Source organism: Columba livia, chromosome 29, assembly GCF_036013475.1.
Source record: "Columba livia isolate bColLiv1 breed racing homer chromosome 29, bColLiv1.pat.W.v2, whole genome shotgun sequence".
NCBI lineage: Eukaryota > Metazoa > Chordata > Aves > Columbiformes > Columbidae > Columba > Columba livia.
In genome coordinates, this window is record NC_088630.1 from 249,984 (window position 1) to 268,151 (window position 18,168).

At 66.0% G+C, this 18,168-nt stretch overlaps 2 protein-coding genes across 2 annotated transcripts; both read left to right on the forward strand.

Moving 5' to 3' along the window:
* Window positions 1-2,160: 2,160 nt before the first annotated feature.
* On the forward strand, window positions 2,161-7,280 carry KRT8 (keratin 8). Its single transcript, XM_065043472.1, has 9 exons — window positions 2,161-3,004; window positions 3,576-3,784; window positions 4,151-4,211; window positions 4,280-4,375; window positions 4,447-4,611; window positions 4,973-5,098; window positions 5,525-5,745; window positions 6,736-6,791; window positions 6,877-7,280. The coding sequence occupies exons 1-9, from the start codon at window positions 2,666-2,668 to the stop codon at window positions 7,059-7,061; spliced, it is 1,458 nt and encodes a 485-aa protein (XP_064899544.1). The 5' UTR covers window positions 2,161-2,665; the 3' UTR covers window positions 7,062-7,280.
* Window positions 7,281-12,577: 5,297 nt separating this feature from the next.
* Window positions 12,578-17,830, forward strand: LOC102091778 (keratin, type II cytoskeletal 4-like). Its single transcript, XM_065043464.1, has 9 exons — window positions 12,578-13,374; window positions 13,910-14,127; window positions 15,116-15,176; window positions 15,364-15,459; window positions 15,607-15,771; window positions 15,885-16,010; window positions 16,225-16,445; window positions 16,675-16,709; window positions 16,881-17,830. Exons 1-9 carry the CDS (start codon window positions 12,889-12,891, stop codon window positions 17,141-17,143), a joined length of 1,671 nt encoding a protein of 556 aa, XP_064899536.1. The 5' UTR covers window positions 12,578-12,888; the 3' UTR covers window positions 17,144-17,830.
* Window positions 17,831-18,168: the final 338 nt, after the last annotated feature.

The following is an 18,168-nucleotide window of genomic DNA, read 5'->3' on the forward strand; positions in this document are numbered from 1 at the left end:
TTTTGCCCCGTTCCCGCCCCACTTTGCTCCGTTCCAGTCCCATTTTGCCCCGTTCCCGCCCCGTTTTGCCTCATTTTGCCCCGTTCCCGCCCCGTTTTGCCCCGTTCCCGCCCCAGGCTCCGCTCCCGCCGCGGGGTTTGTCCCTCTGCCAAAGCTGCGCCATTTCGGCTCCTTTGAGGGTGACACCGCGGGGGGGACGGGACGAGCGGGGACGAGGAAATGGAGGAGCCGGAGCTGCCGAGCGGGGGGTCCCGCGGTTCCGACCCCCCAGGGCCACCACCCACCCCCATGTCCCCCGGGCCGTGGGGGCACCACGGGGACACCATGGCGACACGATGGGCACACCCCGGGGACACCATGGGGACACCCCGGGGACACCATGGGGACACCCCAGGGACACCAGGGGGACATCCCGGGGACACCCCGGGGACACCCCGTCCCCCCAGGGCTCCAGTCCCGCTGCGTTCCTGAGCGATGGAGCTGCGGCCGGACCCGCCGCCCTCCCCCCGGGGAAGTGGGGGGCACCGGGGGGTCTGTACACGGGGTGACCGGCGTGGGGGATTCACGGCGTGACCACCCACCCGTGGGATGAGTGGATTCGGGGTTCCCCCAGGGCGGCTTTTTGGGGTGGCGGGGACGTTCCTTTGCCCCCTCCCTGTCCAGTTTGTCCCCCGGGAAGGGGACGAAGCAGAGTGGGCTCGGCCTCTGGTCCAGGACTGAGCTTGTCCTGCCGGCTCGGGGGGGGGTCGGGGGGTCCTGCCGGGACCTGGCGCCAGCCCCCCCTACCCCGGTATCTCAGTGGGGAGGGAGGTATTTGCCTGGAATGCAAATTCCTGCGTGATAAGAGGAGCCGGGCGGGATGGAGCGACCTCCGGGGGGGCAGAGATTCCGGGGGGGATGGAGCGATCTCCGGGGGGGGGCAGAGATTCCGGGGGTGCAGAGGCCCCGGGGGGGCGGGATAACCTCCCAGCTCCCCCCCGGGCCGCGGCCGCTTTCAGCCCCCGCGGGTGGGGGGGGGACAAATCCCGTCCCCTCTCACACGTCCCAGCTTTGGGGGCCTTTGAGACCCCCCGTGCAAAGCCGGGGGCTCGGGAGGGTCCCACCCCCGCGTGCTTCAACAAGGGGGGGCTGATCCAAGCGCTGGACTTGGGGGGGGGCTGGGGATTCAGGACGGGGGGTGGGTCTGTCCCGGGGGGGAGGGGTGGATGGAGGGACAGAGGGACAGAGGGATGGATGGATGGAGGGATGGAGGGATGGATGGAGGGATGAACAGACCTCCCTGGGGAGACGGGGGCTGAATGAGGAGGGGTCACCATGGGTTTATCCCACATTCCCGGTCACCCCCTGAGCCACAACCACCCCAAGACCAAATAAACCCAACCGAGCCCCAAAGGGCGCCCATGGGTGCGGGTGCCTGGTGCGGTCCGGCCCAGAGCCCGCTGCTCCGTGCGGGACGAGCCCGGGCCGGGCCGGCCCAGCCCAAGGTCTATTTTGGTGGTTTCCCCCGTTTTGCGGGCAGGGGGACAGACGCAGGGCTGGATCGGATGTGGGTTGGAACAGGGGATCTGGGACACGGGTTGGGCACAACGGGGGGGTACAGGGGCTTGGGGATGCAGGTCTGGGTTCTAGATTTGGGACATGGGCTTGGGGACACAAACTTGGAATGTAGGCTGGGGACATGGGGCTGGGGACACGCCCTGGGGGCTCAGGGTTCCAGTGGGGCACCAGACACCGGCTTTTGGGGTGAGCACCCCCGCGTCCCCTACCCCCCGTTCCCCTCCTCTCTGTCCCCATCGCCTGCGGAACCAGCCGGGGGGCGCGGTCCGGCCCCGGCCCGGCGGATCCCGGTACATCCCGGCGGGTCCCGGCACATCCCAGTGGATCCCGGTACATCCCAGTGGATCCCGGTACATCCCGGAGTGTCCCGGCACATCCCAGTGGATCCCGGCGGGTCCCGGCACATCTCAGTGGATCCCGGTACATCCCCGTACATCCCGGCGGGTCCTGGTACATCCCGGCGCATCCCGACGGGTCCCCCGAAGGGGTTAAAGCGCAGCAGCAGGTGCCGCTTCCCGGGGCTGCCCCGGCCCCCCCGCCGGTCCCTCCCCCCGCTCGGGGATATAAACCGGAGCCGCTCACCCCGCCCCGACCGGCCCCCCCAACCCGTCCTGCCGGTCGGGCCGCCGCCTCCAGCCCGGCTGCGCCAACCCCAGCGCTGCCGCCCCAGCCCCGCCGGCCCCCCCGCACCCACCCGCGCTGCGGGCCCTGCTCTGCCGGCCCCGCTGCTGCTGCCGACAGCAACCGCCCTGCTCCTGCTCCTGCTGCTCCAGCCCCAGCGCGGCCGACCCAGCGCAGCCTGCTCGCAAACCTTTTGCAAACCCTTTTGCAACCCTCTCGCAACCTTCTCGCTCAGCTCGCAACCTCCACTCAGCTTTCCTGCTCATTTTCCAACCTTCTTGCCCATTTCCAGCTCCCTTCCCCGTTTGAAAACTTCCTTCCTCGTTTTCCAACCTTCTTCCCCACTTTCCAACCTTCTTCCCCACTTTAAAACTTCCTTTCCCCATTTTCCAACTTCTTTTCCCGTTTTCCAGCCTCCTTCCCCACTTTCCAACCTCCTTTCCCACTTGCCGCCCCCCGCCCACCTCTGTCCCCGGCCCGTGTCACCATGTCGGTCACCATCACCAGGAAGAGCGTCCGCAGCAGCGGCAGCTCCGCCGTCCCCGGCCGCTCCTTCAGCTCCCGCTCGTACACGGCGGGCCCGGCCGTGAGGATGAGCGCGGCCTCGGCCTTCGGCGCCTACGGCGGGAGCCGCTTCGGGGCCGGGCTGTACCGGGGTGCCGGGGCTGCACCGGGTGCAGGCGGCGGCATCGCGGCCGTCAGCGTCAACCAGAGCCTGCTGACCCCCCTGAACCTGGAGATCGACCCCAGCATCCAGCGGGTGCGCAAGGAGGAGAAGGAGCAGATCAAGACGCTCAACAACAAGTTCGCCTCCTTCATCGACAAGGTGGGCTGGGCTGGGACCCCCCGGGACCTCCGGAGCCCCTTGGGCCATTCAGACCCCTCTGGACACACCCTGAGCTCCTTGGGGACATTGAGAGCCCCTCAGGGACCTTCGGACCCCTCCAGGGACCTCCCAACCCCCTTAGGGACACTGAGACCCCCTCAGGGACCTCCAGGACCCCTCAAGTACATCCTGACCCCCTTGGGAACACTGAGACCCCCTTGGGGACACTGAGACTCTCTCAGGGACCTCCTGAGCCCCTCAGGGACCTCCCGGACGCTTCCGGTACATCCTGAGCCCCTCGGGGACATTGTGACCCCTTGGAGAAGGACCCCTCAGCCCTGCCCCGCCATTGGTCTTGCTCCCAGCACCCCAGATTTGCACCCGGGAACCCTCAGTCTGTCTGCCCTTGCAAAGCAGCACCCAGCACCCCAGCCTTGTACCCAGGACCTTGCGCCCCAGATTTGCCCCCAGGATCCCGGATTTGCCCCCTCTCTGTCCCCCCATTCCCAGGACAGAATCCCGGGCCGTGTGTGTTGGGGTGACACGGCCCCCTTTCCTCCCCCCACCCCAGGTGCGGTTCCTGGAGCAGCAGAACAAGATGCTGGAGACCAAGTGGAGCCTCCTGCAGAGCCAGCAGCCCCCCCGCAGCAACATGGGGGGGCTGTTCGAGGGCTACATCGCCAGCCTGCGGCGGCAGCTGGACGGGCTGGGCCAGGAGCGCCTGCGCCTGGAGGCCGAGCTGGGCAGCATGGAGGGGCTGGTGGAGGAGTTCAAGAACAAGTCAGTCCTGGCGCCGGCCAGGGGCTCCGTGTTCACCGGGGGCTCCGTGTCCCCGGGGGGCGGGGGGGCTGGGCTGGGGATGGATGGTCCTCCTTGGGTGTCCTTGGGGTGGCTTTGGGCAGGGATGGGGGGTCTGCCACTGCGAGGGGGGTCCTGTGTCCCTGCATCGCTGTGTCCCCATGTACCCATGTCCCCACATCCCTGTGTCCCCACATCCCGTGTCCTCGTGTCACCATATTCCCCCTGTCCCCACATCCCTGTGTCCCCCATGACCCTGTATCCCCATGTCCACATGACCCTGCATCCCTGTGTCCCCATGTCCCCGTGTCCCCCACGTCCGGCTCCAAGCCCCGTCTCTTCCCCCAGGTACGAAGAAGAGATCAACCACCGCACCGAGAAGGAAAATGAGTTTGTCCTGCTCAAAAAGGTGAGCTGGGGGGCCCAGCTGTGGGGGGGCCGATGGCCCGGGGGGTGACGAGCGCCGTGCTTCCCCAGGACGTGGACGAAGCGTACATGAGCAAGGTGGAGCTGGAGTCGCGCCTGGAGAGCCTGACGGACGAGATCAGCTTCCTGCGGCAGCTCTACGAGGAGGTCGGGGGTCCGGCCGCGGGGGGGGGGGGGCGCGCGCGCCGAGCCGCCCTGACCCCCCCGTGGTGCCGCAGGAGCTGCGGGTGCTGCAGTCCCACGTCTCCGACACCTCGGTGGTGCTGTCCATGGACAACAGCCGCAGCCTGGACATGGACGGGATCATCGCCGAGGTGAAGGCGCAGTACGAGGAGATCGCCAACCGCAGCCGCGCCGAGGCCGAGAGCATGTACCAGATCAAGGTGCGGCGGGCGGCGCCCCCGGCCCCCTCCCCCCCGCGGCTGCAGCCCGGAGCCCTCTCCCTGCCCCCGGGCGGCCACTGCGTGGGAGCGCCCGCCGAGCCGGCCCCGAGCGCCCCCCCGCGGGCTCGTCCCGCCGCTTCGCTCCCCAGCTTTGGGGTGCCAGGGGGTGGGACCGCAGCCCCATCTCCGTGGGGTGCCCGTGCGGGGTGGGACCGCAGCCCCATCTCCGTGGGGTGCCCAGGGCAGCAGGGGCTGTGGGACCGCAGCCCCGTCTGCGTGGGGTCCCCGGGGGGGGGTGGGACCACAGCCCCATCTCCGTGGGGGGTGGGACCACAGCCCCATCTCCGTGGTGCCCCCGCAGTACGAGGAGCTGAAGAGCACAGCGGGGAAGCACGGGGACGACCTGCGCAACACCCGCAGCGAGATCAACGAGCTCAACAGGCTGATCCAGCGCATCCAGGCGGAGATTGAGGCGCTGAAAAACCAGGTCTGGGAACAGCTCCCCCCCGCCTGGGGGTGAAAGTGGGGAGACGCTGCCCCTCCCCCCACTGCCGCCACCCCCACGACCCCACGGAACCCCCTTGGCAGCCCCAGATTGGAGGAGAGATCAATATCCTGGGGGCAAGGGACCGTGGGACATGGGGGATGCTGGGGGGCACAGGGGATGCTGGGGTGAGGAATGGGGGGACGTGGGGGATGCTGGGGTGGGAGTGAGGAATGGTGGGATGTGGTGGATCCTGGGAGTGCACATGGGATACAGGGACATGGGATTCTTAGGGGCGAGGGGTGCTGGGGGCACTGAGCGGTTTCGTGGGGGCCGAGGGACGCTGCAGCACAAAGGATGCTGGAGCGCCGGGGACGCTGGGGCACAAGGGACCCCCAGCCCATTCTCCATGTCCCCCTGTGGTGACAGCGTGCCAGCCTGGAGACGGCCATCGCGGAGGCCGAGGAGCGTGGGGAGCTGGCGCTGAAGGACGCGCGGGGGAAGCTGGCGGAGCTGGAGGCCGCGCTGCAGCAGGCCAAGGCCGACATGGCCCGGCAGCTGCGCGAGTACCAGGAGCTCATGAACGTCAAGCTGGCCCTGGACATCGAGATCGCGACCTACAGGAAGCTGCTGGAGGGCGAGGAGAGCAGGTGGGGCGCCTGGAGGGGGTGACACCGTGGGACCCGTGACCCGTATCCCATATCCCGTACCCAGCATCCCGGGGACATCCTTTATTCCACATTCCGTATCTCCACCCCGGGTACTCGCAGCTCAAGGCTGCGAACCCCACGTCCCTCTGCCACTGCCTCCCCACACGGCCTTGGGCATGTCCCTGTCAGGTTTTGATTGCAGGTGACAATAGAACCATGGCAGATGTATTGTTAACCCCCTTTCTCCGTCAGCCCCTCCCTCTCCCCCCTTCCCACCAAGGACAGGCAATTGGGGGCAAAGGATGACAGAGAGGAGAGAGCTGGAAAAGTTAAAAATGTTTTACTAATGCTACTGATAAAAATAGAGAAAACAATGCAAAATACACAAAACCAACCTGGAAAGTCCCAGCAGCTGCAGGGCAGGCACCCGGAGTCCCAGACTGGACTCTGCAGCCAAGCGGAGCTGGATCCAGTCTGTCACTGGCCTCAGTTCGCAGGGACGACTCACCAGGTCCTCTCCTAATGTCACCACAGGGAAACAGGGCGAGATCCTCATGATCTCCCGGTTCTGTATGAAGTGTCACGTGAACGGGATGGAGTACTCAGTTGGTCACTTTCAGTTCACTGCTGTTGCCCCCTCGTGGGATGTGCGTCCATCCGCATCAGCGACCCCACGTCCCATGGCCACGTCACGCGTATGTGGCGCTCAGGAGGGTGCGGTTGGCAAGGAGCGATCAGCTGGCAGGGAAACCACTGGAACTCGGTTTTAACAGAACCGGGACAGGCCCTTGACCCTCACCCGGCGCTCAGGGTGTGCCATCATCCTCCCCCAGGACCCGCAGCTCCAGGCTGCAGCCACAACCCTGAGGACCTCGTGTCCCTCTGCCACCGCCTCCCTGCGTGCCCTTGGTCATTTTCCTTAAGCCACGCTCAATATTTGGTGCATGTTGTTGTCCACACACCCACCCCAAAACGTCTCTGTCCTGGCAGGCTGGAGTCGGGCATGCAGAACCTGAGCATCCACACCAAGACGACGGGGTACTCGGGTAAGGCGGGGGGTGGGAGCAGGGACCCCCCCTTGGGTGCCACCACTGGGTGCCACCGCGCTCACCACCAGTCCCCCTCCCGCAGCTGCCGGCTTCGGCACAGGATTTGGGGGGGGCTTTGGCTCCTCCTTTTCCAGCTCCGGCTACGCTGTGTCCCCCCCCGCCCCGGAGAGCTCGTCCCTCACCAAGTCCCGCGCCATCGTCATCAAGAAGATCGAGACCCGCGACGGCAAGCTGGTGTCCGAGTCCTCCGACATCCTGGCCAGCTGAGCCCCACGGGGGACACCCCGCACCACCCCCAGGGCGACCTGAGCCAGTGCCCCTGCGGCGGCCACCGAGGGCTGCCCCCCCGCGTTGTCCCCAACACCCCCATTGTCCCCACCCCCGCTCTGTCCGTCCTGGCCCTCCCGCGTGCTGGGGGTGTGAAATGGGGGGGCCCGGCCCCTCCCCGGGGGCTCTGCTGCTGGAATAAAACCTCGAAACTCGGGAGTCTTCTGGTGTCCGGAGCTGCTGCCCTTGGGGCCGGGGGGGCCCGGGGCCGTGTCCAGCAGGACCGGTCCTTGCTAATTACAGCGCTCATTAGCGCTGACCGGGACGAGGGCGCGGTTGGTCGCATTCAAAATCCAACCGGCCAAATCCTGCGGTATTTTCCCCCAACCCGAGGGTCCCGTGGCACGCAGGTGACAGCCCCCGGTGCTACACGGCCGCCCCACACGGGGACTCCCGGGGGGCTCAGCGGGGGTCGAGCCCCCAGGGTGCTGCCGCTGCACCCCGAAAAGCCGCGGGATCCCCCCGTGGGGTTCGCTGTGCCAAAAGTGAGACCCCGAAGCACCCAGGGAGGAGGGGACCCCCCCGGGTGCCCACCCACGCCCCCTCGATCCTCACCTGGTGTGCGGTCACGGCGGGGGTGTCGCAGCCCAGTTTGGGGGTCCCGGCCCCCCCGCGCAGGGAACAGCCGGGGTGGGCGTGTTTGATGAGGTTTTCCACCCCGCCCTTGCGGGGACAGGGAACACGACCGGGGCCACCGCGGCTGCCGGTGGCAGAGACGGCGGGAGGGGGCTCAGGGCCATGGGGGGTTGGCACGCAGGGACAGCGGCCGCGAGCCGGCGCCTGGCACACGGGACTTTGACCGCCCGTTAATAATTAGCAAATTAGCAGCAGCTGCTCGCCGGCGGGACGGATTCTGCTCACCTGGGACGTGCTGGGGGGTTTGGGGGTTCGGGGTGGGGGGCTCAGCAACCCCCCGGCACCTCCGGTGACCCCTCAGCGGCGGGGGGGCTGCGCTGTGGGCCGGGGGGTCCCAGGGCGTCGGGGTGCTCCCGGAATTGGGGTGTAACCTCCCGCTGCCATTCCCGGGCCGCAGGTGACACCTGCCGTCTGCAATTACCACCTGCAGCTAATTAACGTGCTCCGGGGGGGGTCCCGTCCCCTCTCCCCGCACATGCGCGGCGCCCCGCCCTGCCAGTTCGCACCCCAGGGGCTTGCGGGGACCCCCTAAATATTTGGTGGGATGCGAAGGGGCGCCCGGGGGCGTTGGAGCCCCCGATCCCCCCATTCCCGGGGGCTCCTAAGCGTCTGAGGGGCTCTTGAGCCAAAGCGCGGCCGGTACCGGGTCGGGGGGGCGGTTTAGGGACCTCCAGGCACTTCGCTCCCCCCGCGCTGGTTTCGGGGTTCGCCGGCCGCTGGGGGGCGGCAGAGGAGCGGGGACCAGCGCGTGCCCAAGGGTGGCCGCATCACTCCCTTCCCCAGGTGGGGGCGCCCCGAGCCCGGCACCCATGGGTGCTGCCGGGGCCGATCCCGCGGGCAGGGCGGGGGGGGCAGGTTTTGGGCGGCACTTTGTTGCGAGCGGGGTTGTGGTGACACCCCTGGTTTCAGTGTCACCCCACCCTGTCAGGACTGGGGACACTGCGGGGGACACACAGCGCTGGGGTCCCTGGCGTCACCCCGCGGCTTTGTGGGACCCAGGGGCGCCGGGGCTGAAACCCCCTGTCCCCTCCAGAAAAGGTGTCGCCCTGGGTGGGGAAATAGGCGCGGGGGTGCAGCTTGAGGACCCCCAGGCTGGGTTGGACCCTGTAAACCGCCTGGGGGGGGCAGGGCGGGCCGGGACCCCACCCGGCTCGTCCCGCGGGTGGGGCCGTGACTCACCGGGCCCACGTGCGGGGGCTCCCACGTGTTTCGCGGGTATCCCCGGGGCTGGGGGGTGTCCCTGCTCCTTTTGGGGTGCCCGAGGTCACGGGGGGGGATCCGGGAGGGTTCACCCGCATGCCTGGGTTCCTCTGGGGCTGCGGGGTGTTTTGTGTCCCCCCCAAACTTTCCTGCCAGCGATGGGACCCGAACCCCAATTTCTGACCCCGCAGGACCCTCCGAGCCCCTTTCCCGCCCCAATGCACCACCAGAACAAGCCCCTTCACCCCAAAGCTACCCTCTCGTGGCCCCCCCGGCCACCAGCGCTCCAGGGTCCCCTTTGGACGTGATGCTGTGGGGGGCGGTGGGGAGGAGCAGCCCCGCGGGGGGACACCCCGAGGCGGGGGGCGGGGGGCACAGGGTCCCTGCGCCACGGGGGGGCTCGTCCCGCGGGCCCGGGCGCGGCTCGGGGCGCAGCGGCAGGACCGGGCTTGCCGGAGCTCAGCTCTGTAATTAGCGCCGGGCCGGGATCCGCCCGAGCTCAGCGCCGGGTTTTCACACGCACACCCTGCGCCCCGCCCGCGGGGCTGCCCCCCGCACTCCCTGACCCCGCACCCCCACCCCCGCACTCCCTGACCCCGCACCCCACGAGAACACCCCCAGCCCCGCACCCCCTAATCCCGCACCCCCCGAAGCTTTTCCATTTTCCCCCAGAACTCGGCCCGTTCCGGTGTCCCCGTTCCCCCCGGTGCGGACAGGGGAACAACTGGTGCCGGGTGTCCAGCGGCTGTTTGTCCCCGCGGGACGGTTGTTGGTGGGGCCCTGCCTGGGCTGCTAAGAGGCTGCGGGACCCCGGGGTCAATCTGCCCCTGTTGGGGTAAATCCCATCCCCACCTCCCTGCGAGCGGCTCCTCGTCTCCCCAGGGGGTCCCTGCTCCCCATCCAAGTTATCCCCAATATTCATGTCGCGGGGGCCCTGTCCCTGGTTTTTCCACCGGAGGGGGATGCTCGGGCAGCGTCCGCACCCAGGGGTGACGGGGACAGCGGGTGACCCCGGGGGTGCTGGGGGCAGCCAGTGACCCCAGGGAGGTGACGGGAAGCGGGTGACCCCATGGGTGATGGAGACAGCGGGTGACCCTGCGGGTGCTGGGGACAGCAGGTGACCCTGCGGGTGCTGGGGACAGCGGGTGACTCCAGGGATGATGGGGGCAGAGGTGGCCTGGGGCGGCGACAGCACACAGCGATGGGCAGCAGTGACCCCGGGGCGGTGATGGGCAGTGGGTGACCCCAGGGATGATGGGGACAGCGGTGACCCGGGGCGGCGATGGGCAGTGGGTGACCCCAGGGATGATGGGGACAGCGGTGACCCGGGGTGGCGATGGGCAGTGGGTGACTCCAGGGATGATGGGGGCAGCGGTGACCCGGGGTGGCGATGGGCAGTGGGTGACTCCAGGGATGATGGGGGCAGCGGTGACCCGGGGTGGCGATGGGCAGTGGGTGACCCCAGGGATGATGGGGACAGCGGTGACCCGGGGCGGCGGCAGGGCACAGCGATGGGCAGCGGGCGCAGGGCCGGTTCCCAGGCCGCCTCAGAGCCGCGTCGGGGCCGTCGCGCAGCGGTGCCGCCCCGTCTTCCGCAACTCCCGCTTTGATCTCGGGACCCACCTTGTTCCTTCTGCTTCCCTGGCTTTCCCAGCCCTGCAATTTGCCGGTCGGTAATCGCCGTCTGAGCGGCCTCCAGCACCTTCGCTCTTCGGCGCTGCGGGGCTTTCCCGGTTGAACACGGTCCCACTGCCGCTTTGGGGTGCAACCGGGTGCATTTGGGTTCTGTGTTGCCCTGGTTGTGGTTGCGGGGGCTGCAGCTCGGATGCTGCTGGTTTGGTCCCCCATGGGGATGCAGGGGGTGCCTATGGGTGTGGACAGGATGAGACACAACGGCCTCAGGTTGCGCCAGGGGAGGCTGAGGGTGGAAATTTGGGGTGAGTTGTTCCCCAAAGGGCATTGAACAGGCTGCCCAGGGCAGGGCTGGGGTCACCGTCCCTGGGGGGTGAACAGACAAGGGTCTCGGGGACAGGGTCAGTGTGGGGGGGTTGTGGTTGGACTGGAAACTCTTGAGGATCTTTTCCAACCACAATGAGTCTTTGCCACTTGGCCACCGTCCCGGGTCGGGGGTGCTGGGGGCCACCCCGGATCCTCGGCTCCACTCTGGGTGTGTTAATGGTCCCAGTGAGCACCGGGGTGCCCGAGGGGCGGGCGGTGACATCCCGGGATCCCAGAGAGCCCTGGGTGAACCATCACTGGGGTACAACATGCTCTGAGTGACCGGAGCTGGTGATGGTGTCCCTGCTCGTGGGACACGTCACCTCTGAAGGTCCCTCCAGCCCACCCCGCTCCGTGATCCCGTGCTGATCCCGGGGACACGGGTGGGTTTGGGAAGCGCCCCCCGCCCAGCCGGGTTCCCCCCGTGCTGGAGCTCAGCGCCGTTCCTGGGCACCCCGGAGGCTCCCCGGGCTCCAACCGGTTCCTCCTCTTCCTCGGCAGCTCCGCAGGTCGCGTGAGGTCGGGAGCTGCAGCCGCCCCCTCCCCCCGGCCAGAGCCACTGGAGCCGCTTCCCTCCCACCGTCCCCACCGCATCCCCACCCGTGCATCCCAGAGCCGCGCGTGGGGCGCTCCCCGGTGGGACTGTGTGCAGGACGCTCGTTCCCAAGGGGAAAGATGATCCCCCCATTCCTTGCAACGCAACCCCCGTGGGCTGAGAGCCCTGTGGATCGGGCGCCCAGGGGCACCCGGAGGAATCGCCCTCGAACCCCGAGGGATGCAGCGAAATCCGTGTGTTTGCAGAAGATAAAGAAAAAGCAAAAGCAAGAGGTGAACGGGTTCGGGGCCAAAACCGGTTCCCCAAACCAGTCCCGCAAGTGTCTCCAGCGAAAGGGGTAATGACAGCCTCGGCTGCTGTTGTCACGGCTCCGCTGCAGCTTGTGGTTTGGGGGGAAGTTTTAGGGCATTTCAGTTTCTTTACTGGCGGGATGAACGGGCTCCTGGTCGGACGGCACCTTCACACACCTCTGCTCGTTACAATAGAAATTAAAAGCAGTTAGGCAATTAAGCCGTTTCTTGTCAAACAATGGGGCCGCTGATGAGTGAACGCAGCTTCGCGGAGCGCCACGCGCTGGGGGGTTGGGGCCCGAGACCCCGCGAGGATGAGGAGGGAAGGTCCCTGAGGAGGGTGACTGAGCCCCCTGAGCTGCAGCCAAGGGTGTGAAACACGGGAACATCGAGATACTCCAGTTCTGCAGCCCCGTGTCCCTCCAGCTCAGTGCGCCAGCCAGCGCTCTAAAATGGCTTTAAAACCTTCTTAAAACTGTCCCCGAGTGCCCTTTATTGACATGGAGCTGGTTTTATAGCCCTGGCTGGGCTCGCGCTCTCTGGTTGCAAAAGAGGTCTGGACCACGCGAGCGAAGCCTCGGCTGATCGGGGTGAACCTGGGTGCACCGGCTGTGCTGGGAGCCGCGTTTCGTTGGAGTTCGGTGAACTGAGCGCCGCAGGACGAGCAGGGCAGCTGCACCGGGTGTCCCCGCGGGCGCCATGCGCCGCGGGGCCGGCGGCGCCGCGTCATCGCCGCATCATCGCCATGGGACGCTCGGGCCCGTGATGAGCTGACAGCTGCAGCTAAAGAAATGCGATTCGGGGCTGTGTTTCCAAGGCCAACAATGGCTTTGTTTCCCCGAGCTCTCGAGGGAGTGCTGGGAGGAGGTCCCGGCGGTGGCACGGGGAAGATGGCGTCCGTCCAAGCCCGGAACAATGAAGAGAAGCAGAAAAAACAGAAGTGTCTCCACTCCCCTGACATGCGGCCAACACCTTGAGCGCATAAAAAGGGGGACCCGGGCACGGCACCCGCAGGACTCACCTCCTCTCCCTCCCAACCACCGCTCGGCTCTTCTCTCCGTGCCGCTCGACTCCTGGGCCCATCGCCATGTCTCGCCAGTCCTGTGTGCTCGGCAGGGGCTTCAGCTCCAGCTCCGCTTGCTTCGGGGGCAAGAACAGGGTCACGTTCGGCTCCGTGTCCCGCGGATCCTGCAGAGGACCCGGTGGCGCTGGCGGCTTCAGCAGCAGGAGCCTCTATTGCCTGGGAGGGAGCAAAAGCACCTCTCTGGGCGGCTTCGGGGGCAACGCTGGTGTCTGCAGAGCTTTCGGGGCGGGCGGCCAGGGAGGCTTTGGCTACGGCGCTGGGACGGGGTTCGGCGGGGGTTTCGGGAGCTTTGGTGGCGGATTTGACAGTGGGATGGGCGGCCAGGGCTTCCCCGCCTGCCCGCCGGGCGGCATCAGGGAGGTGACCGTCAACCAGAGCCTGTTGACCCCCCTCAACCTGGGCATCGACCCCGACATCCAGAAGGTGCGAACACAAGAGCGGGAGGAGATGAAGCAGCTCAACAACAAGTTCGCCTCCTTCATCGACAAGGTGAGAATGACCCGGGCGTGGAGGGTCGAGCTCCCCGTGGCTCGGGCTGGCTGTGATCACCATCAGATACTCACCCAATAGCGCCCAGAGAGCCAAAGTTGCCCAAAATGCCCTAAGAGAGGTGGTGGCTGGAGAAGTGACTTCCCCGGGGTTCCTGAGAAGCCCAGGAAGGGGGTCCCTGGTTCCTCGGCCCGCGGCGCTGGCGCTGGTCGGTGGGACCTCCGCGCAGACCCCCAGAGGAACCTGCACTGGGCCGTGTGTGCGGGTCGAGGCCTCGGGGCGTCTCGTGCTGTTTTTAAAGAGAAAACCCTGAAGTGCTGAAGTTCGTGGTTTCTCCCGCTCGGAGGCCGTGGGTGGGAGAGGGATGGTGACCCAGCCCTGCCCCCCGGCCTCGGGCTGTGGTCCCACCCGCGGGACCTGCAGAGGGGAACGGGCAGGAAGACCAAACCCACCAAGTGGGGAAAACTATGGCAAAAAATCCACAAAAACGTCCCTTTGGGAGGACCTGACTCTTTCCGCCCCCGCCACTGTCCAGGTCCGGTTCCTGGAGCAGCAGAACCGCGTCCTGGAGACCAAGTGGAAGCTGCTGCAGGAGCAGGGCAGCCCGGGGACCGGGGGCCGGGGCCTGGAGCCCGTGTTCGAGGCGTTCCTGGCGCGGCTGAGGAAGCAGCTGGACGCGCTGGCCGCCGAGAAGCAGCAGCTGCAGGCGGAGCTCAAGGGCTTCCAGGACATGCTGGAGGACTTCAAGAACAGGTATGAGGTTAAAACTCGCTTGGAACAGCCAGGGAACTCAAGGAACCACGAGACTTGGCAACATCGCCTTTGTTTCAATGAGTAGAAAACATAAAATGTTATGGGGAAGTTTTTATCACCTGAGTTTTCAAGGTATTTCTCAATATGTGTTGCTGGCAGAGTTACGATTGTCACTACAGCAGATCCTCGTCTTCCTCACTTGGGAATCCGTGACATTATGACTTAATGAACTAATGAGATCAGTTGCTAAACCCTGCTATAATTTCCTCATGGATTTCTGCACGGGTTCCCTCCTCAAGGCAGGGAATATATCCCTCCTCAATACGTTCCTCAATGTCCCTCAAGACCTGAAGCTCTGGGCTTTCTCTGAAAGACGATGTGGGGCAGAAAGAAACCAGAATATTCTCCTGCCATAGTTTATTGATTTGTTTGGTGAGAACTGGGCCCGTTCCCATCGGCGCAGGAGCCACAGAGCTGCTTCCTCTGGGCTTGCGAGGAACGGTGGGACGGGTCTGGAGCTCAGCAGGATCAGCCCCTGCGCTCGTTCTGCTGAGGCTCAGAGCAGATGTGGCGCTGGAGACCCCCCAGTGCTAGTTCTGCTGAGGCTCAGAGCAGATGTGGCGCTGGAGACCCCCCAGTGCTAGTTCTGCTGAGGCTCAGAGCAGATGTGGCGCTGGAGACCCCCCTGCTCGCCCGCCCCAGGAGCAGCTGGACGTGGCCCGCAGAAGGACCCGGGTCCGCGGGTCTCACAGGAGGAACCGGGGCGGCCGCGGCACCCGGAGGGCTCAGGCTGGTCCGGGTTCCTCGGGCGGCGGCGCAGGAGCCAGGACTCGCCCGCAGAGGCCAAGTGCCGGCGCTTGTCCATAAATCTCCCTCGTGGCAGCTCTATTTCTGCCGCCCTCATTAGTCTCGGGGCCAACAGCGCCGAGTTGCCAGCAGCGGCCGGTGCCAAAACAAGCAGATTCAATCTGCTCCTTATAATCAACAGGTACGAAGAGGAAATAAACAGGAGGACAGCTGCCGAGAACGATTTCGTGCTCCTCAAGAAGGTAAAGTCCCGTTTCGTTTTATGAACACAAGACACATCTTGGCTCAGAGGGCGTTTTGCTTCCACCAGCGCGGCTTCGCCAGCGTCGGTGTGAACGAGGACGCCCCGATGCGTCGGGGCAGCCGGGGCTCACGGTTCGGGGTTGGGTGAAGCGGTGCAGGAGCTCTCAGGGCCCGTTTCTCCCACAGGACGTGGACGGAGCCTACATGACCAAGGTGGATCTTCAGGCTAAACTGGATTCTCTGGCGGACGAGATAAGCTTCCTGCAGGGGGTCTACGAGATGGTGAGCGCTGCGGCTGCCCCGCGGAGGGGTCGCGGGGGAGAGGAGTTGCGGTGCTGCCGGAAACGGCGGCGGGGACGCGGGGGAGAGGGGTTGCGGTGCTGCTGGAAAGGGCGGCGGGGCTAAATCCAGACGTGACGGGAATTCCAGGAGCTGAGTCAGATGCAGAAGACCGTCTCCGACACCTCGGTGGTGCTGTCCATGGACAACAACCGCAACCTGGACCTGGACAGCATCATCGCCGAGGTGAAAGCGCAGTACGAGGAGATCGCCAACCGCAGCCGCGCCGAGGCCGAGTGCTGGTACCGCTCCAAGGTGGGTGCTCCACACCTCGGTTTGACCACGGGTGGTTGGGGAGGGGGACGAGTGACTGGTGGCAGCTCAGATCACGGTGGGCCTGACGTTCCCCTCCCACCTCTGGCCACCAGTACGAAGAGCTGCAGGTCACCGCGGGCAAGCACGGAGACAAGCTCAGGGACACGAAGACCGAGATCTCCGAGATCAACCGCATGATCCAGAGGATACGGGCTGAGATCGACAGCGTGAAGAAACAGGTAGGGGCTGAGGTTTCTTTTGAGAAATGGGTGTGAGCTCTTGGTAAAGCCCTTCAGAGCCTCCCGAAAAGCAAATAAGCTGCTAACAGTCATCGTAAGCAGGACGGAACGTGTTGTAGTTGTGGAGAGCTGAGCCCGGGTGATCTGGGACCGTGGGCTCATGTCCGAGCAGTTGCCCCGGCCCCTCTCACCACACACATGTCTCGTTCTCCAGTGTGAGACCCTGCAGAGCTCCATCGCCGACGCCGAGCAGCGCGGGGAGCTGGCTCTCAAGGATGCCAGGGCCAAGCTGGCCGAGCTGGAGGCGGCCATGCAGAAGGCCAAGACGGACATGGCGCAGCAGCTGCGCGAGTACCAGGAGCTCATGAACGTCAAGCTGGCCCTGGACATCGAGATCGCGACCTACAGGAAGCTGCTGGAGGGCGAGGAGTGCAGGTGAGTGAGGATGCAGCGAGAGCTTGGTGTGTCCTGCTGAGCCAACGGGGACAACATGGCACATCACATCTCTATTAAAACGCCCGTGGTGTTGCCGTTAGCCATGGACTACAGCTCCATAGCTGCCGTGGTTTATGCCCACGCTCTGATGGACCAAGCCTGGCTTTGTGGAGCTGGATCAGTCCAGCTGCTCTGGCTGGAGCTGACGCTCTGTTTCTTTTCCTTGTAGGATGTCCGGAGAGTGCCAGAGCGCCGTGAGCATCTGTAAGTACCATTCCCGCTCCCAGAGGAGCGCGGTGGCTGGGAGGGATGGATGGATGGGCGGACGGACGGATGGATGGATGGAGGGACGGATGGATGGGCGGATGGATGTATGGATGGATGCTCCCAGGCTTCACGGTGCCATCAGAGGTAACCTCGTGTCCTTCTCCGCAGCCGTGGTGGGCGGCGGCAGCACGTCCGTGGGCAGTGGCTATGGCAGCGGGATGTGCCTCGGAGGAGGGATGAAGTTCGGCAGAGGCAGCTGCAGCACAGGCGGAGCCGGATTCTGCTACAGCCTTGGAGGGAGCGGGTTGGGTGCCGGGGGGGCAGTGGGGTCCGGAGGGGCTGGGTTCTGCTCCGTGGGCGGCGGGTGTAGCTCGGTGGTGGGCGGCTCTGGCACCACCGTGACGTCCAGCCCCGTCAGCCGGAGAGTCTGAGCAAGCGGGACATCCCCCAGCACCCAAGGGAGAAAGGAAGCAAAGCCCCGATGGCCACCACCCCCTCCTTCCTCATCGAGGTGACGAGAAGCTATTTAATTTAACCGTCCCCCATCCTTCAGAAGCCACCAAAAAAGGGCAAATTCAGCAGCTGCCGCCCGAGGTTCTCAGCACAGTCTGAGCTCCTCGCTGCCCAGCGCTCGGCTCCGGAGCCGCTGGCACCAGGCGTGGGGCCGCTGGACCTGCCCGGCCACCGGGGGTCCCAACCGCGGCCGGGGGAACGGGCCGAGGCCCCGAGGGGAGCGGCACCGCGGGCATGGGGCCGGCGCACATGCTGCCCGGGACTCGGTCCTGCGAACAGCCGGATTGCTCGGGACCTCGCGCCGGGCCCAGCGCGTGGTGCAGCTTCACTGGGTGCTGCTCACCGGCCGGGGCTCCAGCTCCGCAGCACCGCTCCACTGGTGATGGTCCCAGCTGGAGACGTTTCCCACCCCACGGTTTGTTTTCCTTTCGCTCTTTCCCAAGCGAGACAGCGGCAGTTTCACCCACGTCCTTCAGAAGCTGTTGTCGAATGTTCGCTTTGCTCTGAGTTTCCCTTTCCCTGTGATCATGGGAACAATTGTGCTTGTTTGCTGAAGCCTTTCTCCTTTGGCGTGTGCCATACCCCAATAAACGCTAGAGGCAGCACGCTTGTGTGGGTTTTCTCTCTGACCAAAGGGTTTCGTGTTGCAACAAGACCTGAAAATGCTGCTGAGATCTGAAAACGCTGCCTGACTTTCTCCTGCCCTTTGAAGTTCGCACCTAAAGGAACGGACGCGAACGCGCGGCCGGGTCTCCCGTCCTCCCCGGGGAACCGGGGCGGCTGTGCGCTTGGCAGCGGGGAGCGAGGTCTCGCCGGGTTGTGGTTGGGTGGTGAAATTGCCGATGGGATGGTCTGATCCGGCTGAGTCAGCGAAACACGCGGGGTTTGCTGGAGCGGCACCGTGGGAACAGGCAGGGAGGAGGAAAGAGGCGGTTGGGTCGAA